General features: G+C 34.4%; 1 protein-coding gene and 1 pseudogene across 1 annotated transcript; both read right to left on the bottom strand.

The window, feature by feature from the left end:
* Positions 1–1,561: 1,561 nt before the first annotated feature.
* LOC149774347 (uncharacterized) lies at positions 1,562–8,302 on the bottom strand. Its single transcript, XM_089945439.1, has 2 exons — positions 8,181–8,302; positions 1,562–7,385 (listed from the first exon to the last, which is right to left on the bottom strand). Exons 1-2 carry the CDS (start codon positions 8,206–8,208, stop codon positions 7,063–7,065), a joined length of 351 nt encoding a protein of 116 aa, XP_089801565.1. The 5' UTR covers positions 8,209–8,302; the 3' UTR covers positions 1,562–7,062.
* Positions 8,303–9,601: 1,299 nt separating this feature from the next.
* LOC149774346 (uncharacterized) lies at positions 9,602–20,076 on the bottom strand (annotated as a pseudogene).
* Between the last annotated feature and the right edge of the window lie 433 nt (positions 20,077–20,509).

Below are 20,509 nucleotides of genomic sequence, written 5' to 3'. Positions count from 1 at the left end.
GAATAAACACATGTAAAACTATTCTTTATTTCTTTTTATCTAGACATGTTTGACTTGTATCTTTATATTTACATTTTTAAATTTGCCTGTAATCAGCATTATATAGCCATTATGGTGCTGGTATGCCATTAAGCCCTACTGCGCACATAATTCTAATATATTTAATTCATTTCTTTGCTAGTGTAGAAATAGGGACAGTTTATACTTATAGTCTGATGGTGACTTAGATGTATTTAATTTAGGAAAATTGATGACAGGGCTGAAGGAAGAGGTCCAGAAGTCTTTTAGTTAATAGAGTTATTCCACTCTGTTCCAACTGTTTTAGAAGAATTCAATTAAAATTTGATGGAGTCTTTGAAGAAACTGGATTATCAATTCCAACCTGCACATCACTGAAAATTCAACAATAAACTAAAAAAATTTATATAGTAAAATATGTTTTTTCAATAATATTTACCCACTCATAATATCAATCCCTCCCTCCCAGGTTAAATCAATTTAGCTAAAAAAACCTAAAGCTATCTGCCTCCTACAAGAGTGACCTCCCCTTGATACAGGAATTGGCACTGGGGAGCACTACAGATATTAGGACACATGGTACTAATGGTATGGAAAAATGGGAACCAGTTCCAGGTGAACATAAAATAGAGTATATATGGGTTAGGCTGACCAGGATTGGTTAATAATGCAAGTTATGTTATAGGAAAAAGAATCTTTTGAGAGCTTATCCTAGTTGTAAGTGAAATAAAATAGAGACATTGTTGTATTGATGGAATTTATCCTTTAACAGTCTTGAGTTTGGAACACTCATTACTAAAATTAGCACCTGACTCTTTGGTGCGGTATTGAAAGCACATTTCCAACACACGCAGGTCCAGAAAATGCTGCGGCTCATATCCTTTCCTCTACACAGAGCTGACATCCAGGTTTCATCTATACTAATAAATATAGGTTTGATCAAGAGCACTCTTAAATTTTTATGTTATTGAATTTTTTAATATGGTGTTTGCATAGGTTTACTGTGGGAACTGAATTAGTACTGTGAGTCCTTATGTACTTCTGCAATAGTAACAGGTCTAAATTGATATTGTTTGCATATACAGTTTGCACAATGCAGAGAATCCTAGTATCTAAGTTACTTTCATGTACTGGGCTGAATTTTATTTTGATATTGTGCTTGTGGAAATTGTGCATTATCTAAGCACACAGCTAACCAAATGTCTGTTACCATGTGCTCATAAAATCAGCTTGAATTAGTCTAAAGTACGCTATCTTAAGCAGTTATTAAATGAGGGAAAACAAACTTTGCCAGACAAGACAATACCAGCTTGTGAAAGTGCAATGAATGAATTACAAGGGAGTGAGCAGGCTGAGGTGAGCTGCTGATACTCTTGCTTTTTGTATTGAGGGCGGTGAGATGAAGGTTGGGAGTTTTGCAATGCGGGTGCTAGTTGTAGATCGCACTGTCCACTTGCCTCTTGGAATGATGGAGGGAGATGGGATTCTTATTTTATGTGTTTAGGCTCTCATAAAGAGTAACAAAGAAAAAGTAAAGACAACAAGCTTTGTAAAATTTAATAAATAATTTATTTCCCTGGAAAAACAATGTAAAAGTGAGGAAAAGAACTTATGGTTTTAAGAATGAAATCTAAAAATAATCCAAGAATAATCTAAGAGTTATTAAATTAGTCCTAACAATAAAATGTTCTAATAAAATCTGAGTTCGAGTCCCAACAAAAATCCAAATGGAAGGCGATGACGTATGCTATAGCTAGTATAGTGCTGTTGTTTCTACAGTTCTTTGTTGCTCCACAGACAATAATATTATGGTGTTTGAATTCCGAATAAAATTTAAAGAAATGTCTTTGTCCAAGAATTCTGCATGAGCACTAAAATATTTCCAGGAAAACAAATTAATCTTTTAGAATCCAAATAATTTGAATTAAAAATTAAAATGTAACTCCAAACTGGTCACAACAAAACAAACACCTTGACATCAAGTGTTTAAACATCCAACTGACCAAATCCTCTATAGACATTGGTATAAAACCTGAATACTGCACAAAACAGATGCCCAGATGAGGGTCAACCATAAGGTAAAACCAGAATTTCTAGAACACTGTAGAAGCTATTTACGTCCAAAGTCACGTAGTTCCAGTCAACCTCAATTTCACTATTATCAATCCCACATTACAAATGAATAATTAAAAAAATAAAAAAAGTTGTTTACTTGATTCTCAATCAAGGTCAAGAACTAGGTCAGCATAAAGATACAAAATTTTATTTTTAGGTGTTTTTGATAGAACAGTCAGGTCAAACTAATTTCTGGAAAATATCAAGTTCCAGTAAACAACATTACATTACTTTAACATGTAATTAAAAAAATTAAAACTTACAGACAATTAAATTAAATCAAATATAAATTAAATATATATAACACTTCCCCCATAAAGAAAAAAAGGATTTATATAATAAAGCTTTCTTTTTACCATAGATTAATTATACATGAGGTTAAAAAAACATAAGAACTTTTATGAATCATACACAGTTATCATGAAATAATACATTTCTATACACAGGAAAGTGCATCTGCTATTAAATTATCTTTTCCCTTGATGTGCCTGATGTCTATATGTCTAGATCTAATCATTAATTACAACATAACAAAATAGTAAACTGCAAAGCAATTGTAATGCATACTGAATTTGCATTGCGGATATCAACCAATATCCTCTGAGAATTTAAGAGTGTTGAAAATGACTTCTTGATAGCCCTTAGTAGTCAAGACTGAGCACTGTTTCATTTCAAAGAGAAAGAGAAGAAAATGACCTACAGCACTCAGGTGGGGCAGCTAGGACTGACATATTCTACAACACCAATCATAAAAAAGTCTCCATTTGGCATCTCCAACAAGGACAAGACCCGATCATGTCTACTCGTTCTTGATGGATACAAACTAACCCACTGTTTGTGAGGAAATTCATACCCACAAAAACCTTGAGAAGGAGTGAGTTCTGATTTCTTTAAGTTTGGTAGAAAAACCATCTTGGTCACTATGGACCAACATCAAGCAAGCTCGGGGCCCTGAGTGGCCGAGTGGTCTAAAGCGCTCTCCATTACAGATCACTGCCATCTCACCTCTGTTTGCGTAGGTTCGAGTATTGGATTCGGCCAATATGGGTATGTGAGAAAGCTTGCCAGTAGCTTCTCGAGGGTCAGTGGTTCTTTCCGGGGTTTTCTCAGGTTCTTCCTCCACCATTAATACTGGCCGCCATGTATAGCCTATCGTGTGCTGAAAAATGGCGTTAAACCCTACAACAACAACAAAAAAATCAAGCAAGCTCTAGTTTGAGGGACACTTGAACGCCATTGTGGATCAACCATTCATCAAAATATTGAAGGTCTGGGATAGCTAATGATCTCATGTGACTGAAACTACTCCCATGACCCTGGCAAAAAACTCGGAGAGTGCAGGCTAGGCCAAATGGCACAGCACGAAATTGGAAGACCTCCCCATCCAGTCAAAACTTGCTGTACTTCCTGCGTGGAGGAAAAGCATGATGTGAAGGTATACATCCTGAAGAACGATGAAGATTGCCTAATCGCCAGGTCTTATTGCATTCCTGACTGAGGATGTGATCTCCATCTTGAAGGTTCATTCTACAGAATTCTGTTTAGGGCAGAAAGGTAAATTGTTAGATGAAACTTGCCCCCTTTATTCAGACCAGGAAAATCTGAGAGTATAATGAACTATTTTGGATTAGCCTGACAGTTTCAGACAACACCTTTAATAGATAATGACTTTATGTAGCCATTTAAGACCTAGGGACCCATTGCACATTTAACTGAAATAATTTGTTGAAAAGGACCACTTACAATCTTACTTTTAAAAATGTATTCTTTGACAATTTACCAGTCTTATAATGTTCATTATTTGTTTTATTCATTCTATTTATTCTTTGATGAAGTCTGCTTTGATTTCAAGATCACTGGTACTTTTTTCTCCATAACTAAGTAAAAAAATGTCTGGTGCTCTTGTGAAAATCATTGTAGTACAGTCCAACAAAATTCTTGAGACAATGACCATAACATTTACAAAATATCAAAACAATTTTAAACTATAAGACTAGAATAATCTCAAGAGTTATCTTACACAATGTACAAGGTTGGTATAAAAAGCTTTAAATCATCAGGGGCCACAACTCTGTTGAATAGTAATGGAGTATAATGGATGATCATAAAAATAATCTTTAGATGACAGGTTGCATTACTCAGATCGTAGGAAAGTAGAGCAACCATGTGATTTACAGTAAACAGCCGAACTGGGCAACCGGTGTGGGATGAAGAATAATTTGAATATCAATTACTCGTATTCATGAAAATCAAAGAATAACATAAGAAAATCTATCCTATAAGTTTTAAAGTGAAACTTTTGCATTGCATCATGGATGATATCTTCTTGTACAAATGGTTGATACTTTTCAGTAATCAGATATTTTAGGTCTGAATATATGTTTGCCTAACCAATAAACAATGATTCTTTGATCTTTGCCCACCTGACAGTGATACACGGATTTACAAACTAATAGACCATTTTCTATCATCCATTCTGCATGCATTGATGAAAATGTAAGAAAATACTCTAAAGGCAATTTAAGTGGTTAAAACAGTACTTGTCACAAGACATGCATTATATTGCTTTAATTATTGTTCTCAAAAGCATTGCTAAATCAGAAAGTAAATATATAAAAAGTACTTGTGGGTCGAGTACTTAGTGTTGATTAAAATTAAAATTCTTTCGAGAATACACAAATGATTAGTTAATGGTAATTTTTGTCTCACAACAAATTGCTCTGACATGTGAAATATTTAAAGAAATATCCCTGTTATTTCTTGTGCTTGTCCTTCTATATTTGTAAATAGTGTTGATATACCCAACGCGTAAACTGTAAATATCTATTTCAAACAGGTAGCAAGATCTCAACTTAGAGATAGTTTACATCGTTTGGATTAAACTGGCATCCAAAACAGAAGTAGAAGATGACTGCATCACAGAGTGTATAATGTAGCTGGACCTAATCATGTGAACACTAATCACAAGTTGCTTAGATGGCATTTTGTCATTGTTGGAGGCATTGATGGTTCAGTCACTTCATTGCTTATCCTTGAATGCACAGATAATAACAAAGCTGAAACTGTTTTTTAAGAGGTGTGCAGGAGTTTGGACTACTGTTACGGGTCATGTCTGACAAAGGCATGGAAAACACTAAAATAGTTGACTGCATGATTAGAGCCCATGGACAAAATTATTGTAGCATACATAATATTTGCTCTGGATCATGTGTTCCTTTACAAAATTATTGAGAAGGTAAACATTTGGCGAAATGCATGGGTTTGGCATCGAGTATACAGTCAGATCATCTCCTATCATGCTGGATATAGCAAGGCTCATGAATAATCCAATTAACAGTCCAATGGCAGATGCTGAAAATTATGGTGTTGAAGGCACTATAGACTTAGATGCTGTGGAAGACAATCTGAGACCAATATTTGTACGACAATCAATCACAACTGAGGAACAATGTCAACAAGAACTGAATTTAATATGCTCCAACAGTGGGACCTTGTCCAATTATGGAATTGATATTAACAGAGAAGCTATTAGGATTATACACCAATGACACCACTAAGTCTTCTGTGAATTGAACAAAAATTAAGATCCTCGACCAGTTTCATTTGTGGTAAATAGATGTTAAATGACAAGAAGAACAATGAAACATTAAATGGTAATTTTAATTGCATTGAAACAATATACAAATATATTGAAACAATATACAAATATATTGAAACAATATACAAATATATTGAAACAGTATACAAATATATATGATTTAGAGCTCTGTAGTAATACCAGGCAAGTTCTCAGGAATACCTAAGAAATGAGGACAGGTTGAAATGTAACGTATAGCATATTATATTTTGTTCTACTGCAATGTACATGGGTGCATAATCATTATCTGTGCTTTTGTATTGTAGTTTTTATATATAGTGGTCATATACAATGATTTGTGCACATATATACAAGCCAAGTAAAAAAGTATGTTGTTAAAGTAAAGTTGATTAATTTCTGCAATGCAAATAAAAATAAATGTACTGCACATCACACTGTTCCATTAGTAGTTTCTTCGGTCTGATAGAATTCCCTCTCTCTCTTACCCCATTTATGATTATACCGATTACATTTGTAGACTTGCCTAAATATTAGCCCATCTCTCTTTTCACTCAACAATCAAAACAGCAAAACAATTATCTTCTAAACTCTAAAATTGTTTCCTCTATGCATCACTCCCTGGATATTACAAATAAAAGAGACATTGTTCTTGTATGTTAAAACTAAAGCAAAGTTAAATGATTATACGATGAAACATTTTGGAATTTCCAATAGTTAGGGCTCGGACTTCCAAAACAACCTAGTTGTCTAATGAGATCACCTTTACCATTCACCTCTGCCCATGTGGAATCGAGTCTTTGAGCTTGAATAATGTGGGTATGCGAGTTAGCTTGCCAGTAGTCCCATGGGTCAGTGGTTCTTACCTGGCTTTTTCCAGGTTCTTCATCCACCAGTCATACTGGCCACCATGTATGGTCTATTGAGTGCTGACAAATTGTGATAAACCTTGAAGTGCTGGCCTGCTTGATTCAGGAAATTACTAGAATCCCTGATATAAATGTCTGACACCGCATACCACGGTACATTAAATGTTACCTTCCCATCAAGTTGGAATCATTCAGAGGAGGGTTTTCTTTTTTCAAAATAAAAGAAACAAACAAAACATATTTATAAAAATCCAAGTCCAGTCTGACCTATACCCAAGTCGACTAACACCCTGACTGAAATCATAACTGTATTGTTTATGCAAAATTGAACTGAACCCAACCAAAAAAGGAATTAGAAAAGACATAATCAAACAGGTTATACAGTATATCATATTTTGGCAGTTGTCCGGTATTGTCAAGTTCAGCCTGTAGATGCATGTGTTTGATGTTGACAGAAGTGACAAACTACTCTGAAAGGCTCATTGATGGAGTTATCTGAAATCCTAAAACTGGTTCTTCTTCTGCACTAGTAGCAAAGTTTATAATAATGGCCAGGGTAACATCTCCACATATAATCTGGGCCAGGGTAACATCTCCACATATAATTTTGGCCAGGGTAACATCTCCACATATAATTTTGGCCAGGGTAACATCTCCACGTAGAATTTGGGCCAGGGTAACATCTCCACATATAATCTGGGCCAGGGTAACATCTTCACATAGAATTTTGGCCAGGGTAACATCTCCACATAGAATTTTGGCCAGGGTAACATCTCCACATCTGCCACCTAGAAGAAAAAGGGTAATTATAATCAGTATCATGTAGCTGCTCAAAAGAATAAGCATTCATAATACCACACAAGACCCACAAGGGGCCCTGAGTGGCTGAGTGGTTACTATTATGGATCATTGCCATCTAAACTCTGTCTGCATGGGTTCGAGTCTCAGGTTTGGCCAGTGTGAGAAATCTTGCCAGTAAATTCTCATATGTCGGTGGTTCTTTCCTGGGTTTTCCTACACCATTTATAAAGGCTACCATGTATAGCCTATCTTGTGCTGAAAAATGGCATTAAAGCCTACAACAGCAACACAACCCACAAACCCCAGCACTCTCACTAATTCTTCAGGTGTACATTTTATCTCCCCATGTGTATACATGCATACAAGTTTTTAAAAGCTTTGCATAAACAGTGGATTCAATCTGTCTTCATTCTGAGCTATCTGGGCTGAAGCAAGTTGGCTATCATCTTCAATTTAGTTTAGCAGGACTGTCAGTTGTAAAAAAGTGTTTTAGTGATGGCAGATTACATTTATTAGCACAAGAAGTTTAAGTAAATGAGTATTAATTCACAAACAAAAAGAATCCCTTGATAATGCCTATTGGAATCACCTTAGAATGATTAATGGAACCAGATCAAGACTAGCAGATATGATTCTTATCCTAATCCTGCTGACTTTGGAAGGAATAATGTTGATGTTTTCACCAAAGAAATTCTTTTAAACAAACATTAAGAAGTGCACAATACTTGTTTATCATGCAGTAACTTAAATAATGTCACTTTTGAGGTAAACAAATGATTTACCAATTATCTTTCCAAAAACTTCAGTCATTTGGCCACTCCCTCATTGGGTCAAAATATTCCTTTTGTATTTCTTGTAATACCATGGAAAATAATTCTTTTCTGGGTCCACCAGAGTCTACTGCAGTCTGAAAAATATAATCATCAATTCAAGTTAAATGAAATCTAGCATGTCATTTGCAAGTACTGCATGTAGTATTTTCTCAGATTGCAATAGTCACTTTTCAGCTTTCTCAAATCACACATCCAATATATACATACAGCAACAAGTATAAGTTTCTGCCACCACTAGGCCCATTCAGAAGTACACACCCACCCACCCAGCCGCAATAGCAAATGTGTGACAGGTGGCTGTAATAGACTGGGTTGTGTGAATTGCAAATCATATTTTTAATAACTACTTATTAAATGTTGTGCTGTGTTCACTAAATATCAATATTCACTCCAGCAGAATCATACATACATACATATATATATATATATATATATATATATATATATATATATATATATATATATATATATATATATATATATATATATATATTTGTATGTGTGAGTGTGCATGCTTAATTTCTGCCCCTGACTGAGGGTTGTACCTCAGAGTTTAGTCATGATGCTAAGGAGTAAACAAGACTTTTACTTGAATTTAAGTACATGATATGACCTTGTTTTTGAAGTAATCAATTTGTTCATTAATAATGGTCAGTTTCCAGAGCATCAAAGGTCAGGTGACAGCTTGTATGTAAATAGAAGTTTTGTAAACAAAGTTGTCATTCCTGTCTTAAAATCATTCTGTGGAATTATATTTTTTTGCATTCAGATATAAGTTGACAAAATTAAAATTAGCCTTTGCAATTACAAAATGTTCAATGACCATTTGGACTAAAACACTACTTTGGAATTATTGAAGACTCATTGAAAGAAATTGATTACAGATTATATCATTGTGGCACATCAAGACCTTCCAAATTTTTAAAATTCATTCAGAACCTTCTATACTATTGGACCAGTGATAGAACATTTAGAATTATTTGAAATTTAAATTCACAACAATACTGAGGCTTTTTAATTGTCACTTTGTATTCAAGGGAAATAAATTGTTATATATATATATATATATATATATATATATATATATATATATATATATATATATATATATATATATATATATAACCTATTACGACTTTAGGGAGTTTCAATGAATTACCTACAGTTAATACAGTTAATTCTTTGAGTACTGAAGTGATGCGTTTCCATATCCATTGTAATATACTTTTTGATCCAGTTCTAATCTGAGTTTGATCCTGTTCCCTCAGGTTTGGTGGTAGATTTTACTAGCAGGGAATTAAAACTAGGCCTAGCTGTAATCTGGCCCTATATACAGTGTGTAGGGCTTTCCATTACTTAATGTCACATTATTAATAAATTATCTCTCCATAAAACTGAACCTCAATTGCCAACTGCTGGTTTATAATGCCTCTTATTTCATCCAAAGCTGTTTCAATTAGATTGTTCCTATCTACGATGATGAAATCTTCATCACCTTCAATTGCTGACTCCTCATTTTCCAGTTCCAATTTCCAGCCCGTTACAATCCTGTTTTGCAAATATTGAGGATAGCATCATGCATGTTATTATCAGTGCAATACTGAATACAGCATTTTACAATGTCCTCAAAATCTGGTACCTTATCTTCCAAACCTTCAAAACTAATGACTGTTTCTTGTAACTGTTCATTATGCTCTGTGTTATGATTTGGCTGAATTTCAGCATGTTTAGTTCACTGAAGGTGTTCTAATTCAATCTCTGGAACTTTCGCTGTGTGTCTGAATGTTGTTCATCTTGCAGATGTTCTTCATGTGTAGAATCTGCTACATGAGAACTGCAGAGGGATACATGATCTCTAAGATCAGAAATCAAGTAATCCTTGCTGCATGAAACTCATCTTTCCTTTCACTGCAGTCTCTTCAGGTACAATAATTGGTTTTGTGCTAAGATTTTTCTGTATGGTTCATACATAAGTCTTGGCCTGGCTTTTAAGCTTCACATATTCCATTTGCACTTTAGTACATCCATATGCCTACAGTTACTTTGGCAATGTAACAGTTCAAATCCCCCAACAGTTGTTAATTGTTGAAATCCATCAGAACTGATTAATTTGGAATGAACCTCTATCTCTGAATCAATTCCTTGGAAGCTTATTTTCTTTTGGCCAAGCTCAGCCCTTTGGAGCACCATTTTTTTTAGAGGTTGATGGAACCTTGCAAGCATTTCTGTCTGCTTTACAAACAAATGTCATTGTCCATGTTTGTCCTTTGCTTTTTTGTCGGTTTGACTGTGAGGTCATATGTCTAGCTCTACTAGGACGGAACAAATTTGTTTGCTCCGAGAACAATAAACTATCTGTTGATGTCAGGAAAAAGAAGGATGTACATAGTCATTTTATACTCTTAAGCCACAAAAACAAACTATAACAAGAGGCTCGAAAGAGCTCAACTCACTCATCTGAGAAATATACAGTGTACATTGTATCACTTTACTGTTGAAAGTACATAATCTTTTACCATTTTTCTTTTTAAGTTTACATTTTTGTGGGTCCTCAACTTTGCAGGCTAAATAACTGTCATTATCCTATCTATGCATACAAGATGTAAACTTTAATTCTGCAAATTCCAAATACATAATGTACAGAAACAGCTGCTATATATTTAGTAAAGGACGACACACAAGAATATTGAGCAGTTTGTCCGCTTGTTTACATTAGTTTGAAACGCGAATAAGCTGACAGTGTGAATGAACTCTTTGCAACAATCAGGTTTGAAATTTTAAAGTGATGAAAGAAATTAGTAAGTTTTGTGCATTTCTTATATCCTTGATGCATTTTGTTTTTAAAGTTGGTGGGTGGGTGGGTGGGTGGGAGGGACAAACAAAATGGATTGTATGCAAAAACTTTAACTATTTAGTTAATTTCACTTGCACTTACCTGCATGTTTTATCTTCTCTCTGAATCATACTCTATCCCCACTGGTACTGATTCCAAGTCTTTTAAGCTCTATGTCAGTCAGATTCTTACAAGATTCTATTCTATTGAGTTTTTCATTCACAAAAGTTTGGAACAAAGGACTTAGTTAAAGATCATCCAGAATTTGTCTCAAAATTTCAGCCATTAGTTCTGGCTTCAGTGCATGGTGTACTGGCATAGTGAGACAATATAGTTTGGTCGACATAAACTGAGTGAATTCATTCAAGCTCTGTTGTCAACACCTTGTCAAATAAATGAAACAGTACTGTTAATCTAAAAAGTTTTCTTCCACCAGTCCTGTAACAAGATATCTCCAATCTTAGGGCTGGATAGCATGGCTGCTTTGGTCATTCACATTTTCTGTGATGCAGATGGAAGGTCAAGGCTGCTAAAAATATGAAATTAAAACAAAATAAGTGACTTTCACTACAGAAGGCCATGGTCATCAAAACTAAGAAATTAAAACAAAAATAGTAACTCTCAAATAAACCAAGAAAACTTAAATAAAACAAGCATGCTTGTAAAATAAAAATATTTAAAACTCATACAATACTCAAATAAAACAAAGCATAAAGGAAACAGGCAAATGTGAAAAGAAGCAAACAAAACACAAATAAAACAATCAAGCATCAAAAGAAATAACAGTATCTAAAATAATAAGAAAATAATAAAACAAATGAGACACAAAAGAAACAAATAAGTATAAAAAGAAACAAGGAAAACGAGTAAAACAAGCAAATCCCAAATGAAGTAATGGTATATAAAAAATAGGATAATAATAAAATAAAACAAATGAAGTGCAAATGAAACAGACAAATGTCAAAATAAACAATCAAGAAACAAACGAAACAAGCAAATGCCACTGAAATAAACTATTTAAACCAAACAAACAAAACTAAGCTGTTTAAACAAACATAAAAATGAAACAAAGTAACAACAAAAAGGTAAACACACATGTACAACACCCATGAGAAAACAAATGAAAGAAACACGATAATGAAATGATCAACATTATGGAAAGAACAGAGGGCACCACTGCATTGTAAAGGGAGATTACATGTATTGAGCCAAGGGTGCAAAATATATGTACATAAATGCATCAGAATGATATAACTAATGCTGTAAGGCTTTTAGATGAAGTAGCCGATTACAGGTGAATTGAGGTCACTGCTACTGCCGCCCACTCCGATGACCCCAGTGCCATTGACAGTATCAAGATCTCCTTTGAATCAACTAGGACAACATCACCAAACAGCTATTTCGAAGAGTTTCCATTCTAGGTGGGCTTAACTGGTTGTGCAATGTCTTCTATTTTTAATCAATTCAGTTCATTTCATTAGTACCTCATAAAAATGAGAGAGAGAGAAAGATGGGGACTATCTCAGGATTCTTGATTCGCTCCACATATTAGTCATATGGATAAGTTTGTTTATAGCAAATTAAAATCTCACTATGGCGGTGAACACATAACACTCTGAGTTGGTGAAGATTTATACCAAGTCTTCCATCTGTATATATTTTCTTTCGTTTGAATATATCCTACTTTTATCTCTGTGGCACAAATAAAGTATAAAGTGATGATGACTCTCATCCCCTTGGAAAATAGGTTACACGGTTCTGCAAATCTAAACATTTTTCTTCATTAGCATTGTAGCCACATGTGGAAAAAACGTCTGCATTTCTTAATAATTTTCAGGCATTCAGAGCGGAGAGAGACAATGCATTTATACAGATGACCTAATTGTCATCCTCAGAATAATTGTTACAAAAATAATTATTTTAATGTTAAATTGATTTGATTGTTAATGTTAGATGGGGGTGGCATAAAAGAGAAAGACAAGTCATTTTCTGGTTTCAGAAGAAAACGTAGAGACACTACAATTTAAATGTTGAATCAGAAAACATTAGTGGTCATTTCATGTAGTTTTAATGTGAGTCAAGTTGCTAATTTTCAGAGAATATTTTGGGCGCAAAATTCAACAATTTATGTCTTACAGAATTCATACATATTGAGAAAATACAAGCACTTTTACTATTAAGTCTAATTAATGACAATATTAAAATACATTGGTGATATACAAATATATTGGGTGAAAATACACACACAACTTTTTGCATACAAGTAGTTTTTGTGTCCCTCTCTCTCTCTCTCTCATGTAAAACAATGATTTTTGGCAATATAGCATCCTTTACAAAGCCTTAAATCAGTTATGCAGTTAAAATAAGGAACAGTAGAGCACTTTTAATAAAATGAGGACAACTGAACTTTGTTGCCAACTCGGGTCTAACAACAGAAGTAACAGATTAAGTAAAAATACAAATTATTAATGGTGTTGGTATAGCAGATAGACATAAGAAAGATAGAGAGATATTCTGATCAATAGTTAGGCCATGCAATACAATTAGATGAAATGGCAGTTGGCACAACCATTAAGAGTTTACATGGAAACATAACAATTTCAAAATATATATAACTATGCTAGCATTTGAATTATTTAAGTAAGAAGTTTCTAAAAAATTGTAATAAATAAAAAAACAGTAGGTGATAAAAGACTGGGACTAGTTGCACATACAAGAATCAAGATTCAGTACCAAATGGGTGATAAAACACTGTGAGACATGTTGTACACACAAGATTCAACAATTAGAACCAAATGGGTTATAAAAAGCAGTGAGACAAATTGCATATACAAGAATCAACATTTAGCACCTAAAGGTGATAAAATGCTGTGGGACCAGTTGCACATACAAGAATCAACAATTTTCTCTAAAAGGCAATAAAATGCTGTGAGACTAGTTACACATAAAAGAATCAACATATAATACCAAATGGGTGATAATATTATGTGGGATTAGTTTGCACTTACAAGAATAAACATTTGACACCAAATGGATGAATAAAACCGTGAGACTATAAGAATCAACATTTAAAGATCACCCGCCATACTCCAACATTTTTCTATTTACATCTGATTTGCATTACATGATTAAAAGTAGCTATACGAAATTAATTAAAAAAATTATCAAGTGTAAAGACAAAATAATAATTTAATTACTTGAAATAGAAGTATAAAATGATGTTACTTCCCCTTAGCTACAATTTTCCACCTATAGATGATGCCAACCAGAAATGATGTACATTTATCCCCACAAGACAAAGTACATGCTTCTTGTTGTCAAAAATTAAACACTATAAACTGTGGATAGGGAACATTTAGATGAAACTATTGAAAACTAATTTACTGTTCAGCCTTATATTGATGTGCATGCATAATAGATTGTGTCTCTTTCAAAACTGTTTCATTGTTTCAATTTATTTTCGAAATTTCTGTTAATACAGGTAAAAAGGAATCAATGCTGGCTTTTCTATATTGGTCAACTTTGTAAAAAAACGAAAGAAATCGGCACACTTTAAAGAATCCAATGGAGCCAAATTTGACTTCTTTATGTCAGTCAACTATAATCAAAAAATCGGCACACTTAAAAGACTCTACAGTCAGTTTCCAGGGTTGGCTTGCTTTATAATAAAATTTCCTTTGTATCTGATATCCTGTCGGTAAGTTTAAGCAATGAGTTTATTGCTTGCTGCAAGTTGTGTTTATTTATCACCCAGGCTTTGATTTGTTTGCTATATGTAATCATAATTGATACAAACAGGCATTGATGTTTACAGGGTATATATTATAGGTAACGAAAAGATTATCATTTACACTCACTGTGAATGTATTTTCAAATAATAATTTATCTTTGTGAGAAACCGTCATATAGTTAACCCGATGGATACAATCTTGGTCAGGTGACTTCAAGCAATCGGGTGATATTCCAGCCTCTTTTGTGATTTTGTTATCTGACATAAGTGAAACACACTATAGTAAGGATTCATAAGCCAGCTGGCATCCACTACATATACAGAGTTCGTGGACATACATTTTTCTTTAAAAAATTTCACATGATGTAAAAGAAGGAATAAAGATTAGTTTCTTTCATTTTATTTTCAAATAAGTGTTTTGTTTATCTATTTTATTGTACCATACAGTGGGGAGGGGGCACAAATTCAACACAAATATTTCATTTCTTAAATCTTGGGACATACCTTCATGAAAAAAGTTTCACCATAAATTCTAGGACTGGAAAAAATTTATAATTTTATCGTTTTATATATATACAGAAGACTAAATTCTACAGACTACTGCACCTATAAATGATAAACAACCTAGAGTAATACCTCATATTTCTTTTTGTTAATCCTTTAGAGTTCATATTGGTTAAAATATTGCTAAATAAGGAGTTTGATCAAAGTCTACAATCTGTATTATGATTATTAAACATTAATATTTTACACAGGGAAATCAAACACTTGAATGGCTAGGTTGAATAGAAGGGATAAATGTACATCATATCCATTTTTGGCACACGGAATCTACAGATTGTTTACGGAGATTGCCAAATAATTTTTCCATTTAAAAAAATGAACTTTTAAGTCTAAATATTTTTATGGTGTATATAAATAACAAATGCATTTTTTTATGACTAAAATAATATCACATGTTTGTACAATATATGTGACCAGTGACCTTTAACACCAAATAGGTAATATGAGAGCTGAAGTTAAATCAAAATTAAACAGCAAATTAATGATATTAATCAAATGTTATCTATTACGTTGATTACATAGATTGCATTTTGTCCATACATCGATGAACAACAGTTAATTTAATTAGCAATGTCTGTAAGCTCCCTCTGTACTTGGAATGATTGGAAAATTATTAATAAACACAGGCATTTCATCTTCATGTGGGGAGCATGGGCGTCTGCACATAGGGGCGGGGGGGGGGGTACACTTGCCCCCCTCCTCTCTGATTTAACCTCTAAATATGTTTTGGTCTACATCCGTAAAACATTATGGCTGACTACTACATGAATGCCCCCACCCACTCTGAAAATATTTCTGTGGGTGACCCTGGTGGGGAGAAATCTGGTTATACTACCAGTGAAGAAAAATGCTAAGAAGTGGGGATGAGAGATATCATCATTTGGGAGTTTTGGGTGCCACAGAAAACAAAGTATATTCAAGCAGAAGAAAATATACACAGATGAAGACTTGATATAAAATTTTCACCTACTCAGAAATTATATGTTCACCAATATTATGGCTAGTAGATGGAACTCTGAATGAAATATTTTAGTCATATGTAAAGGGTCTTCAAATATAATCACGTCTGCCTCAAATTAAATAAATAACAATGTCAGTAAGGTTCTCTTTTAATCAAAGGTTGTTATGCAATTGTTATTTATTGAGAATATAGTTTGTGATAATTATTATCAGTACCACAATACCATCTTCATTATAAACTCTCTCTCTCTTATACTAGAATGATTGCCCATAGACTTTCTTTCATCATGTTTGTAGGACACACGGTACTAATGATATGGAAAAATGGGAACCAGTATGGAAATGGGTGAACATAAAACAGAGTATATATGGGTTTGGCTAACCAGGATTGGTTAATAATGTAAGTTATGTTGTAGCAAAATAATCTTTTGAGAGCTTATCCTAGTTGTAAGTGAAAAAAAAATAGACACAATGTTTTATTTATGGAATTCTAGTCCTTTAACAGTCTTGAGTTTGGAACACTCATTACTAAAATTAGCACCCGACTCTTTGGTGCAGAATTGAAAGCACATGTTTCAAACACATGCAGGTCCAGAAAATGCCGTGGCTCATATTCTTTCCTCAACACAGAAGCTGACATCCAGGTTTCACCTATACTGATATATAGGTTTGATCCTTGGCACTAAAAAATCTTAAGTTATTGAATTTTTAATATTATGGTGTTTGCATATGTATGTTTACTATGGGAACTGAATTAGTACCCAAAGTCCTGTAGGTATCTAGTTACAGAAACTGGTGGAGATCACTGTTTAAATTAGAAGTAGTATGTAATCTGTTTGACAGGGTGATTATAACAGAACCTGAATTAGACTGCTCAGTTTACTTTTGTCAAAGGACTGTTTGACCCCTTCACGTGCCTGTGATAGTTCTGTCTTTGCTCATCATGATATAAGGACCAGTAAGCAATGCATATAAAGAAGTTTGCACATCATATAAGGAAGATGGCACTGCAAAGAAATAAGTTTACACATCACATAAGGATGAAAACACCACATATAAAGAAGTTTGTATATCATATATGGACAAAAGTACATTATATAAAGAAGTTTGCACATCATACAAGGGCAAAAGCACAGCGTATAAAGAAATTTGCGGATCATATAAAGACAAAAGCATATCATATAAAGAGGTTTGCACATCATAAAAGAAAGTAAGCAACGCATATAAGAAGTTTGCACATCATGTAAGGACTAAAGCAATCCATATAAAGAAGTTTGAGCATCATATAAGGACAAAAAGCATATTATATAAAGAGGTTTGCACATCATATGATAAAAATTATATTAAGACAGCTCTGGCGTTCCATATAGATCTCTGGATAGGAGGTGGTAAACCTCATTAACTGCTTTATCAAATGACCAGGTCTCCTCCTCAGCCTCCTTAAACAGCGGTTGAGAAGGGGCAGGGGACTCAACTGGAGGGGAAGTCACATCGGCATTGTGAAGGGGCAAATTTCTGGCGATCTAACAAGAATACATTAGTTGAGACCAGAGAACCATTAATTAGATTTATGGAGACAAGTGCGTATCATATCGCCATACTACTGTGTTCAGTAATGTCCTTTAGAGGGAGAATTTTGTTCCTAATTAAGCATTTGTTTATACTGCAGCCAGACGGACTATTAGGGACACGGTAAACTTCATTTTCATGGTAAAGTTGTCACAATTGAGAAATCGCAGAAACTCTGTTACTCAAACCACCAGGTCAAGCTGACCCCGACTTTGGCGCCTCTGAAAAAAAGGTGGCAGAGATATTTGATTCTGATTGGTTACGTTAAATAAGGGGCGTGTTTCCCACATAAAATTTTCTAGGTTTTAAAATTGCCACATTAGAAATTGTAATCAGTCTAAGCTTTTCTGGAAGAGAAATCAGAGTAGGCTCCGGGGATTTGCAAGAAATTCCTTGTAAAAGAACTGTTGTCCAAAGGGGACTGTTGTCGAAAGAAACTGACGAAATAATTTGGCGATTAGAGGGAGGAATGTTGAAAGCAAAGGTAGTGTGACAATTCCATGTAATTTGTCGATGCCATATATAATGCTTTGCTGAATTTATTTACTTGTAATTGCATGAATTTTTTTTCTACATTCGTATAATTATTTGCTTTATGAAGTATAACTGTTGAATTTATGCATAGGACAATTTTGTAGAATGAGCAGTTGTCGTGTATACTCGGCACGTTGCCCCGGTTCTTATATCGCTCGACTCATCACGGACCTTACTTTATGCATAGGAAGTCGTACATTAATCTTCTTTAGATAAGTTTGACGAATTGTTTGAATTTGCATAAGAATTAGGTTCTAAGAATTTAATGCATTACATTAGTTAATATGATTATGAGAATCCGTGTGAATTCACCGAATTTAGAAGATTTCACGTATGATTAAAAGTAAATGTGTATTGACTGAAATGATATAGTAATTGATGTAATGTATCCCATCTATTCGCTGTGTAAATTGAGTCTGGCTCAGAACCCCAGATCTCATGTATGGTGCTTTAATGTGTAAGGTTAAGGCTTAATGAATTAGCCATTTGACTAACTAGGGTCATTATAGGACATGTGGAGTCGATTGATAGCCTTAGCATCTGTCTAGCACTGATAGTAAAATCTGATAATGAGGGAGAATAATGCAAAATCCCCTGTATCATAAATAACAGGAAATTTAGGTTGTCTCTTTTATATTATTTAAAAGGGAGAAAATAGCACCTGGGATGTATGATGTGACTTTATTCTGAGACGTATACTGAGAAGTATAGAGAGAAGCGCAGTGGGATGTACAATCCTGTGACATAATCCTGCGATGTATTAATTTCTGAAACGTATTGTGAGATGGATGGTGGAAAGTATCATCCTGAGATCCAAGGGTCTGAACAGCTACAGTGGAAGCAGAACAAACTGGGACAAGCAGGTTATGCAATTGTACAAATCGTACAAGACATCGACTTCAATTGTTCACTCGATCCTATGATGAACTAAATCTATCAGTAAACAGATCGGCTATTTTATTTAAATCTATTTGCGGTTTCTTTGTAATTCGGTGAAAGTTTTATTTCTAAAAGCAGAGCATATTCCTGATGTAATGAATTTTCACAGTTGTTTTATGTAATTGATTAAATTGTTTGTTTACATGTACAGGGGCTTGTGTTGGTTTGTTCTATATATCTGCTCAGATCTCTATCTACTTCACCTATAAGTTTCACCACTTATATTTACTCGAACCGGGCAATAACATCGAGGGTGGTCAACCCCTAGATAACGAAAACCAAATTAAGTGGGACACCTACCAGAGAAAACAACCCCCTTACAGGCATGCTCTGTGTCAAACTTGTTTGCATCAATAAGGACTGAAAGGACATCCTTGTCTTGTTCTGTCTTCAGAGGGTGGATTATATGACCCAATGTCTCTATCTCAGGGAAGACAGTGGTAGAGGAGAAACCTGAAGTGGTAATTCCTCTTGTGTAGCTAAGGGACTGGTAATCACAATGGTCGCTGCAGGAGGTTTAGGGCAACTCTCCAACCACATTGGTGAAGAATGTCTAAATCTTCCTTCCCCGTACTATGCCCAACCTTGTGAGATGACAAAGGTCCACTGTTGTCAGCCCTGACACCACTAACATGTGGCCAAACGTTTGGAAGCAAAAGGGTGCATGTAAGGAAAAGGACATATGCTCCCCTGCGGTGGAAAACCCTACATCCCATTGGGATTAATAGGGAGGAAAGGAAAGGAGAGGGATGCTGATCTGATCCCATTCCTTAACAACGTGTTTGAAAACCCAGTCCTAATCCCCCATAGGATGGAATGGTAAACTGGGGGTGGGGGTACTTGTGGGAAAAAAGGAGAAATTAGATTGTCACAACATGCATCACATGTATATAACAAAGATCTAAAACCTCTACATAGAAGATAAAACTCAATCAGGTTATAATCCGATGTCTCAGAAGAATATAGCACAGGAACTAATCTAGTAATTCACTTGCTGAACTTTAAGGCAGTGGCTCTCTTCATTATGTGAAATGACATAAACTATCTCACATCACACCTGAGAAAAGATGAATGAAATTGGGGCAAAAATCAGAGCGTGTGTGTCTTATCGTCCAGTGTTCTGGTACTTTCTGGTTCTCATTACTGTGT

The sequence above is a fragment of the Sinohyriopsis cumingii genome, unplaced genomic scaffold (assembly GCF_028554795.1).
Source record: "Sinohyriopsis cumingii isolate HCF-2022 unplaced genomic scaffold, ASM2855479v2 utg000349l, whole genome shotgun sequence".
Classification (NCBI taxonomy): Eukaryota; Metazoa; Mollusca; class Bivalvia; order Unionida; family Unionidae; genus Sinohyriopsis; species Sinohyriopsis cumingii.
Note: the sequence above shows the minus strand (reverse complement) of the source record. Positions and strands in the feature narration are given on the sequence as shown.